This window comes from Castanea sativa, chromosome 8 (assembly GCF_040712315.1).
Source record: "Castanea sativa cultivar Marrone di Chiusa Pesio chromosome 8, ASM4071231v1".
Classification (NCBI taxonomy): Eukaryota; Viridiplantae; Streptophyta; class Magnoliopsida; order Fagales; family Fagaceae; genus Castanea; species Castanea sativa.
The window spans coordinates 19,185,193-19,196,253 of record NC_134020.1 but is presented as its reverse complement, the minus strand read 5'-3'; the positions used below and the strand labels follow the sequence as shown (position 1 = coordinate 19,196,253).

Sequence of the window (11,061 nt, the reverse complement as noted above, 5' to 3'; positions counted from 1 at the left end):
CTCACAAACAGGGCCAACTCGAAAGCCTTAGAAATTCACACTAAAAGTAGATTGGACTCGCGGCAATTGATGGTTTATTGTCGGTTGGTTTTAGAAGGGTACCCAGAAATGATAGTTTAAATAGGTAAAGGATAGATCCTAGTTCTAATTTTATCAATGAAGAAGAAGAGTCCAGTGATATCTTCCTGGCCCAACTAAGTTCATTTGGGCCCAAAGAGAGGAAGGCTGGCCTGAGAACTATAGTAATTTCCCTCTTAAAATTGATCCGACTACACTCTTCTTTATATTATTGCTTTATTTTTCTTTTGCCAAATAATTCTTTAGATTACTTCACGATTATTCTAAGACCATGTCAACATTTTGGCACCACTCAATTAAATAGTCAATAATTAATTTCAGAAAATTTTCTCGCAATGAATTAATTCTTACTCAACGATGGCAACAGGAAGTTATAATCCAATTTGCGTAACGTAGACAGAGAGGTATGGCAGTGATATTAGGCCCCTTTTAGTCTAAAGCATAAAAGTTTTAGACCATAAACTCTTAAGCAATTTGACATCGCAGCCAGTAGTGGACGTTTGTCAAATTAGAAAGATACATATATGTAGGAATGAAGCTGCAAGATTCCAAAATTCCAATTAAGGTCACCATTTCATTATTTGACTTATCTGCCTCTCGGATTCTCATTTCCTTGGGAAGATCGAGATTAAATTGGTAGTATTCTGGAATTCATTTTGTATGAAGTGGTCCACGAGGATGTTTTGCTCAAATGCCCTAACCACATAAAATACATATTTTGCTCGAACCTTCTGTGAAATTGTATCAGGGTCGTCCCTTTTTTTGACATTAAAAAAACAATCTAAGCTAAAGGAGAGTCAAAATGAATGTGACGGATCTACGTGGCTTGATGTTACGGTACAAGGATGACGGGTTTGTAGTTGACACAGCCAAGGAGCACGGATCCACAGTGGACGGACGGATACGACGCAGTAGTCATCCTTCCAGGTTTGATTCCAAGAATCCTTAAATGGGATTTACGCTTTACGATTAAATTTGATGTAGCTTTGCTTGGTCTCCACGCGAACATGTATAAAAAGAATTCTTGCGTCACACGTTTATCCTTGATTAAAGGACTCCTATAAGGAAAAGAACTCCAGAAGGTATGCAAAAGGAAAGAGTTTCAATTCTAGAAGGAAAGAACTTCATGGTCAAGAAATGGATGTTAACCCTACACCACTATAAATACCCCAAAACCTTCACAAATCAAGGTACGCATTATTGACTCAACTCTGGCACTCTAGAGTTGTAAAAAAAAGTTCTAACTTGACCTTCGGAGGGTTTTTGGCCGGCACCACACCGGTGCTCTCTGTTAGGTCTTCTCTTTTCGTTTTGTAGGTATTGTTTCGATTTGGGAGTGTGTGCAGCTTATTAGTGATTTTTCGGCATCATCAGTTGGCGCGTGTTTGTGGGGAAAAGCGAGTGATCAGCCTTTGCTTTATCCCTGAGACAAAAAGTTGCACGGTACTCACTCGATCGATGGCAACAACCAACAATCAGGGCGACGAGCCGCACGCCACGGCCTTGGACAGGCATGTCCAAACGCTCGCGATAGCGGTCGAACGCCTAACCAAGCAGAATCATGATTTGGAGGAGCAGTTGCGACAAAGGAATGCGCACCTTGGCACACAGGAGAAGGACCAGGAAGGAATAAGTGCTTAAAGGAGAAATCATGAAGGACCTGAAGGTAGCCATGCTCCGAGCAGACCGGAGAGGCAGGACACCAACTGACTATCTTTCTCGGACACTCTCCCTCCTCACATAGCCGCTGAGATGCAGATGATGAAGGAACGGATGGATGTGATGATAAATGCCCCCAGGGTCGAGTATCCAGCGACCTCGATGACTTGGTCCAGCAAACCGATTCGCCTTTCACAGCGCTTGTTAGTTCATGCCCCCTTCCCCCAAAGTTTTGCATGCCTCAGGTGGAGAGTTATGATGGGTCCAAGGACCCCTTAGATTACCTAGAATCTTTCAAGACCATGATGCACCTTCAAGGTGTGCCAGATGAGATCATGTGCAGGGCCTTCCCCACTACGCTGAAGGGACCTGCGAGGATATGGTACAGCAGACTGATGCCGAATTTGATCAGCACTTTCAAGGAGTTAGGCGCTTAATTCGTTTCACACTTTATTGGAGGCCACCGATATAAGAAGTCCACAGCCTGTTTGATGAGCATTAGGCAACGGGAAGATGAGACGCTAAGGTCATATATATCCCGCTTCAACAAAGAGGCTCTCTCAATCGACGAGGCGGACGACAAGATACTGGTAGCAGCTTTCACAAACGAGCTACGGAAGGGTAAGTTCTTATTCTCCTTGTATAAGAATGACCCGAAGACAATGTCAGATGTGCTCTACAGGGAAACGAAGTACATGAACGCAAAAGATGCACTACTGGCCAGAGAAGAAAAGCCTAGGAAAAGGGAAAGGCAGGAAGACGCACGATCGGATAGGGGATGGAAGATGGCTAGAGTTGGAGAGCGACGGGAGGATTGACGATCCAAACCACCCACAGGAAGATTCACGGACTTCACCCCTCTCACTGCCCCAATCGACCAAGTATTAATGCAGATTAAAGATGAAGGAGCCCTGACATTCCTTGGCAAGTTTAAGGGAGATCCTAACAAGAGGCCAAGGGACAAATGCTGTCGTTTTCATCTCGATCATGGCCACAACATGGCAGATTGTTATGACTTAAAACAGCAAATTGAAGCCCTTATTAGGCAAGGAAGGTTGTAGAGGTTCATAAGGAAGGAAAGAATGGATCAACCCCAGGAGCAAACCCCCCGACGGGAAAACGAACGTCCCAGACCACCTGTAGGAGACATACAGATGATTGTAGGGGGCACTACTTCTGCAGGGTCGTCTAAAAAGGCCCGAAAAACATACTTGCGGATAGTTCAAAGCGTCCAGTTAACAGGTTCCACACCAAAAATGGCGCGACTTGATAACCCCAGCATCGGGTTTTTAGAAGAAGATGCACGACGCCTTCACCACCCACATGACGACGCGCTTGTCGTCAGTATCCAGGCAGGGGACTACAACATGCATCGAGTTTTGGTTGATAACGGAAGCTCGGCGAATATCCTCTACTACCCCGTGTTCCAGCAAATGGGGATTGGTAGAGAGCGATTGGTCCCAACAAATGCACCACTCGTTGGCTTCGGAGGGACAAGGGTTTGCCCTTTAGGCGTCATCACGTTGTCTATGACGGTCGAAGATTACCCCCAGCAAATAACCAAGGATGTGGTTTTTCTTATGGTCGATTGCTCGTCTGCCTATAACGCCATCCTCGGACAGCCCACTCTCAATGCATGGAAGGCTGTAACCTCGACCTACCATTTAATGGTCAAATTCCCTACCGAATAGAGAGTTGGAGAGCCGCGCAGAAATTAGGTGGCCGCACGGGAATGCTACATCGCCATGATGGAAATGGACGACCACCTGTAAGCAATGAACTTCGAGGAACAACGAACGGTAGCAGAACCGGTGGAAGAGTTAGAAGAAGTACACCTCGATGATTCCAGGCTCGAACGGACCATAAGAATTGGTACCTTGGCCAGCCAAACAGTTCGACAAGCACTTGCAATATTCCTCAAGGAAAACCAAGACGTTTTTGCATGGAGTCATGAGGACATGCCGGGGATCGACCCGTCGGTCATGGTCCATAGGTTGAACGTATCACCCTCATTCTCTCCTGTCCGACAGAAGAAGCGAGTGTTCGCCCCTGAACGAGATCAGGCCATAGCTGAGGAAGTACAGAAGTTACAAGAAGCAAACTTTGTACGCGAGGTGTACTACCCGGATTGGTTGTCAAACGTAGTAATGGTCAAGAAGGCCAATGGGAAGTGGAGAATGTGTGTCGACTTCACGGATCTGAATAGGGCATGCCTTAAGGATAGTTACCCACTCCCATGTATTGATACCTTGGTAGATTCCACTGCAAGACATGAACTCTTAAGCTTCATGGATGCCTTCTCCGGCTACAACCAAATTAAATTGGATGAGGTTGATCAAGAAAAAACCTTGTTCGTAACGAGTTAGGGGCTCTTCTGCTACAAAGTAATGCCTTTCGAGCTTAAAAACGCAGGAGCCACATATCAGAGATTGATGAACAATATGTTCATGCACCAAATTGGCAGAAACGTGCAGGTTTACGAGATGATATGTTGGTAAAAAGCATTCGGGAGTCCGATCACATGAGCAACCTCCATGAGACTTTCGACACTCTTCGGTCATACAAAATGAAGCTGAATCCGAGCAAGTGCGTGTTTGGGGTAACCGCAGGAAAGTTCTTGGGATTTATGGTATCCCAAAGGGGCATCGAGGTCAACCCAGAGAAGGTGAAGGCAATAATGGAACTGGCTCCTCCAAGGACGGTAAAGGAAGTACAAAGTTTGAATGGCAAGATAGCAGCCTTGAATAGATTCGTATCAAGGGTGACGGACAAATGCCTCCCCTTCTTTCGCACGCTGAGAAGATCATTTGAATGGACAGATGAGTGCCAAAAGGCATTTGAAGATTTAAAGGTGTATCTCTCCGCCCCGCCGTTGCTCAGCCCATCTATGCCGGGGTAACAATTGTTCCTATACCTTGCCATCTCTTCAGCAGCCGTCAGTGCGGCTCTTATTAGAGAAGAAGATAAGGTACAAAGGCCCGTATATTTCATAAGCCGGGCATTGAGTGGAGCAGAAGAAAGTTACCTTCAGATGGAGAAACTCGCCTTCGCATTGGTGACCGCGGCACGAAAACTCAAACCATACTTTCAAGCACATACCATAAATGTCCTGACAAATAAACCCTTGCGAAGAGCAATGAGTAGCCCCGAAGCTGCCGGACGGATGGCATTGTAAGCGATCGAGCTGAGTGAGTTTGATATTCAATATCAACCGCGAGCGACTGTGAAGGGACAGATATTAGCAGATTTCGTCGCTGAGTTCACCATCATGAAAAACCAGGGGCAGAGGAGACTCCCATATGGAGAATCTATATGGACAGATCTTCCAATAAACATGCTGGAGGGGCCGGAGTGGTACTTCACACCCTGGAAGGAGATAAGATCGAATGCATGATCCATCTAGATTTCCCTACCACCAATAACAAGGCTAAATACGAAGCCTTAATAGCAGGACTGGACCTCGCGATAGCTGCAGGAGGTAAGAGTATGATCATATACTCCGATTCTCAAGTTGTGATCAGTCAGGTTAATGGAAGCTACGAGTGCAAGAATGAAATAATGCAGAGGTATCTCGAGGAAGTGAAGGGTCGAGCGAACAATCTCCAGATCAAGTTGGTTCAAATCCCGAGAGAAGAGAACCTATGATCATCCCCGACTGGGTATCCTTCGCCCAACTCTCATCATTATTAGATGGCACTAGCATGCAGGAGGTAATCACTGAGCATTGTTGGATGGCTCTAATAACGGCGTATCTCAAGGACTACAAACTGCCGGACAACAAAGAAGTCGCAAGAAAGTTGAAGGTTAAAGCTGCCCGGTTCGTTTTGATTAAAGACATCCTATACAAAAGAGGATTCTCCCGACCGTACCTGAGATGCCTCGACCACGAAGAGGCAGACTACGTCATGAGGGAGGTCCATGAAGGAGTTTGTGGCAACCATTCTAGATCTAGGTCTTTTGTGCACAAGCTACTCCGTGTAGGTTACTATCGGCCAACAATGCAGAAGGATGCCAACACATACGTCAGAGCTTGTGACAAGTGCCAACGATTTGGCAATTTCATAAGGCAACCAACGGAAGAACTCACCCTTATGACGGCCCCATGGCCATTCGCACAATGGGGATTAGACATCATGGGCTCGTTCCCAATAGTGGTAAGGCAGTTGAAGTTCTTAGTAGTTGGCATTGACTATTTCACTAAATGGGTGGAAGCAGAGGCTTTGACCACTATCACGGAGAAGAATATCCGAAGTTTTGTATGGAGGAATATTATTTGTAGGTATGGTATTCCGAGGGTGCTGGTTTCGGACAACAGAAAACAATTTCGACAACGACGCATTCAGAGACTTTTGTTCCTAACTAGGGATCAAGAACCACTACTTGTCACCCATCCACCCGCAGGCCAATGGACAAGTTGAAGTCACGAACCGGTTCTTGCTCAAGATTATCAAGACCTGGCTCGAGGGGGCAAAGGGCATATGGCCGGACGAATTACCAAGTATTTTATGGGCGTACAGGACAACGGCGAGAACACGGATAGGGGAAGCATCGTTTTGATTAGCGTATGGTAGTGAGGTCACCATATCGGCAAAAGTGGGGCTAACAAGCTACTAGGTAGAGAACTAAGACAAGAGCAAAAATGACGAAGCCATGCGTTTGCAGCTCGATCTTGTGGACGAAGTCAAGGCCATAGCGGGGCAGAGTCTAGCGCGATACCAGGACCTGATGGCGAAGCATTACAACTCCAAGGTTAAGCACAAGGACTTCTAGGTTGGAGATCTGGTCTTAAGAAGAGTACTCGGCGCTACAAAAGATACCTCCCAAGGGAAGCTAGGACCTAACTGGGAAGGACCGTACAAGATCATTTCATGGTATAGGAAGGGAACGTACTACTTAGAGACACTAGACGGGAAAAAGTTGAGTCATCCATGGAACACGGAGCACTTGAAGAAGTACTACCAGTAGGCGAAGGACAAAGACGATAGCAACATTACCCTCCTCATTTCCAGTTTATCTTTTCCAGTAGATAGTTATAGTTTTTATTTCCTACAAGTACTTTTAGAGCCAAAATGCATTTTTCGTATTTTCTATGAACAATATTCTACCAATCCATTATAATAAGAGCAATTTATTCAGAGCATATGAAATATATTTTGCTCAAAATCTACTAAGTCCATGATGTGGACGGATCTTCCCAAGAGGGATAAAATTTATCAAGCCCACACAGTGGACGGATCATCCGAGAAAGATGAAAATCTACCAAGTCCATGATGTGGACAGATCATCCCAAGAGGGATAAAAATTTATCAAGCCCACACAGTGGACGGATCATCCGAGAAGGATGAAAATCTACCAAGTCCATGATGTGGACGGATCATCCCAAGAGGGATAAAAATTTATCAAGTCCACACAGTGGACGGATCATCCGAGAAGGATGAAAATCTACCAAGTCCATGATGTGGACGGATCATCCCAAGACGGATAAAATTTATCAAATCCACACAGTGGACAGACTATTCGAGAAGGATGAAAATCTACCAAGTCCATGATTTGGACGGATCATCCCAAGAGGGATAAAAATTTATCATGTCCACACAGTGGACGGATCATCCGAGAAGGATGAAAATCTACCAAGTCCATGATGTGGACAGATCATCCCAAGAGGGATAAAAATTTGTCAAATCCACACAGTGGACGGATCATCCGAGAAGGATGAAAATCTACCAAGTCCACAAAGTGGACGGATCATCCCAAATGGGATAAAATTCGCAAAATCCGCACAGTGGACGGATCATCCTAAAAGGGTGAAATTTACCATGTCCACATAGCATACGGATTATCCCAAGCAGGGTAAAATTTAACATATAGTGGACGGATCACCCCACAAAGGACTATGTTCACTAAAATGATATAGTGAACGGATCATTCAAAACGAGATAAAATTTCTGGATGAAGGATAAAAATTAACGAGGACGGCCAAAAGAAGACGGATTCATTAAAAAAAATTAGTCAAAGCACAACACCAACAAAGTAAAACAAGCGAATGACAACGGTTGGAATTAGTTGTTCTCCCATACATTTCTGATATTCAAAATAAAAATAAATACACATTACCCCTAAACCACAACGGTATCCTTGTTAGCATCAGAACCTTTTGGTGAAGGCTGACGGGCGTCATCCTCGATGGGTCCTTTTTCACCAACCTTTGGGGCCTCGTCGTCACCGGGTCCTTCGCCAAAAAGCTCGTCCATCCCATTAGAGTCGACGGGTGGGCAGGGGTCTGGCCTCCAACGTCTATATTGATGTGTGCAAGGATCAGGTCAGGGAACGAGGCCTTCACTTGACGGATACAGTCGTCAAACCTGTCAGCAAAGGAGGCACCTAGTTCGTTCAAAAGGGCGTCGGAGTCTCGGTACTCCTTGACGGCCTCAACCTTTGCCTGACGGAGATTATCTTCATTGGCCTTCACAGTCTCCCTCAAGAGCTCCACCTCTTTTTCCAAACTTTCACATGCTTGCTCAGACATTTTCAGTTTTTCCTCGTGACGAGTCTTCCAGAGCTTTAACTCGTCAAGATCTTCTGCCGTCGCCTTTGAATTTGCGCGGACACACTCCAACGTCTTCTCGTGAGCAAGGCACCGGTCCATTAATCCCTTAGCTGTCATGACCGCCTGCACCAACAATATGTAAGCGAAGAAGTAAAAACATGATGAAACAAGTAACCGACGGGTACTAACCTGAGTAAGGCTAAATAAACAGGTCTCCCCCATTGCCTCCATCGCATGATTACCTAGGTCTTCGTAATCCTCCTCTTTGATGATAGAAGTTAATTGACCAAGAGCGTACTACGAATCCTCGCGAAGCAAGACGGGGGGTTTCTCTTTGACGGAGTCCGGATTCACCATCAGACCCTTGCCTCTACCTATCCCTAGCTTAGGGGGCAACTTCATCACATCGGACCCTTGACTAGCAGGCAATCCCGTCACCAGCTTTTGTTTCTTACTGTGACAGTCAACTTTTTCAGTTGGTAGCCTTTTTGCAGACGAATGAGAAGAACCCGTCTTGGTAGGAAGGTCAACACCTTATTTTCTCTTGGAAGCTTGTTGTTTGATAATAGCTCTTCTCCTGGCATCGTCCATTTCTGCAAAAAGTAGACAGGTAAAAACAATGATGTACGTCAAAGCAACGGTTGAGGGTTAAAAGACTTACATTTGCGTATTCCTGAGTCGTATCGACGGGCAGCAGCTGTAGGTTTTAGACCTTCACAGTACCAATGCAGATTGTCCAAGGTGACGAGCTTTATCCAAGTCCTCTCCGACAACCTGGTGGTCTGGAAGATTTTTTCTAAGAAACCAAATTGTTCTGTGGTAACAGGCGGACGGTCCTTCGCTGCAAAATTGAACGGTTAGAATAACTTCAATACTTAATAAAAACTTGTAAAGTAAGACGGGCTCATACTGGACGGAGGCATTATCCCCCAAGTCTTATCTACCGGCATGTATTCGTCATCGTCAGGATGACACATCCAATCGTCTCCCTGATGGAAGAAGTATTGACCCTTCTAGTTAAGATTGGAGTCTGGGGTCTCGAACACTAGCCTAAGCACCAGACTCCTCTGCACAAAGCTATACATGCCCTTCGACTTAGTAATCTCATACGGACGATAACAATAAAAGAACTCTTCCATTGTTAACTGTCTCGCCCCATCAGACATCACACCATACAAAACCTCAACGCTTAGGAAAACCCTTCAGGCGTTTGGTGAGATTTGGCTGACGGCCAAACCTAATGTCTTCAAGACCCTTGTAATAGCACTTCTCGAACTTAAAAGGTAGATGGATGGAAATGTTATCAGGTATCTAATATTTCTGCCTAAGCGTATTGAAGTGTGGTTGCTTGATGCCAGAGATGAAATCGTTCACCGTCCACAAAGGAAGCATGACAAATTCCCTGAAACCGTTAGGGCCTATGACGGACTAGATCGGTGGATCTATACCGTCTAAGTCATCGTTCGAGTCATACTCTGACCCGTACTCATCCTGCCCTTCATCTTCCACATTGGAAGGAGAGCTGGCTGACGGTTCCCTCTCCTCGCTAGAGGTGTCTTGGTCTACTTGACCTGACGGGAACACCTCTTTGTAACCCGCTCCCTAGCGGACATAAGACTGACCACTTGACACCTCACTGGACATCTGACACCTACAGATGACGGGTAAAGGAAACCTAAGACTCTAGATTTATACTGACGATAGACCAACATGCGAAATAAAGAACAGAAATTAACAAGTAAAGAAGGTACTCACAGCTGGACGGTACAAAAAGGCAACGGATAAGCTGAAAGGACGATGAATCGCAACTTCTTGAGGCGACGGATCACACAAAGTGGACGGTTGCGCTCTGATTAGCAGAAAATTTTCCAAAGTGTAAAAATGAAAGGGATGGACAGTATATATAGAGGGAATGGCGCGGTAAACGAAGGGGCGCATCGATTCCAACAAGCCACCAGTGGAGTACCACCACATGTCCCTAGTACATTTATGACTCTGGTCCAACCTGTCAATGAAAACACGCCTATCAAGGGTCAAAACTAACTGTCATTCCATAAGCTTGCAGAGGATAGTTGACGGCCTCATGAAATGAGGGGGCAACTGAAGGGGAGTAAAAATGAATGTGACGGATCTACGCAGCTTGATGTGACAGTACAAGGATGATGGGTTTGTAGTTCACATAGCCAAGGAGCACGGATCCATAGTGGACGGACGGATACAACACAGTAGTCATCCTTCCAGGTTTGGTTCCAAGAATCCTTAAATGGGATTTACGCTTTACGATTAAGTTTGATATAGCTTTGCTTGGTCTCCACTCGATCGTGTATAAGAAGAATTCTTGCATCACACGTTTAGCCTTGATCAAAGGACTCCTATAAGGAAAAGAACTCAAGAAGGTATGCAAAAAGAAAGAGTTCCAATTCTAGAAGGAAATGACTTCATGGTCAAGGCATGGATGTTAATCCTACATCACTATAAATACCCCAAAACCTTCACAAATCAAGGTACGCATTATTGACTCAACTCTGGCACTCTAGGGTTGTAAAAAAAAGTTCTAACTTGACCTTCAGAGAGTTTTTGGCCGGCACCATACCGGTATTCTCTGTTAGGTCTTCTCTTTTCGTTTTGTAGGTATTGTTTCGATTTGGAAGTGTGTGCAGTTTATTGGTGATTTTTCGACATCATCATGAGCCATTCATTTTTTAAAACATTTTATGGAGAATTTAAAAAAACTGTAAATTTTTTTTAATTCTCAATAAAGTTTTTTAAAAAAAATA

General features: G+C 45.0%; 1 protein-coding gene across 1 annotated transcript; it reads left to right on the top strand.

Annotated features, from left to right (window-relative positions):
* Positions 1–2,819: 2,819 nt before the first annotated feature.
* On the top strand, positions 2,820–3,428 carry LOC142605964 (uncharacterized). Its single transcript, XM_075777390.1, has one exon. The coding sequence runs from the start codon at positions 2,820–2,822 to the stop codon at positions 3,426–3,428; it is 609 nt and encodes a 202-aa protein (XP_075633505.1).
* The last annotated feature ends 7,633 nt before the right edge of the window (positions 3,429–11,061 follow it).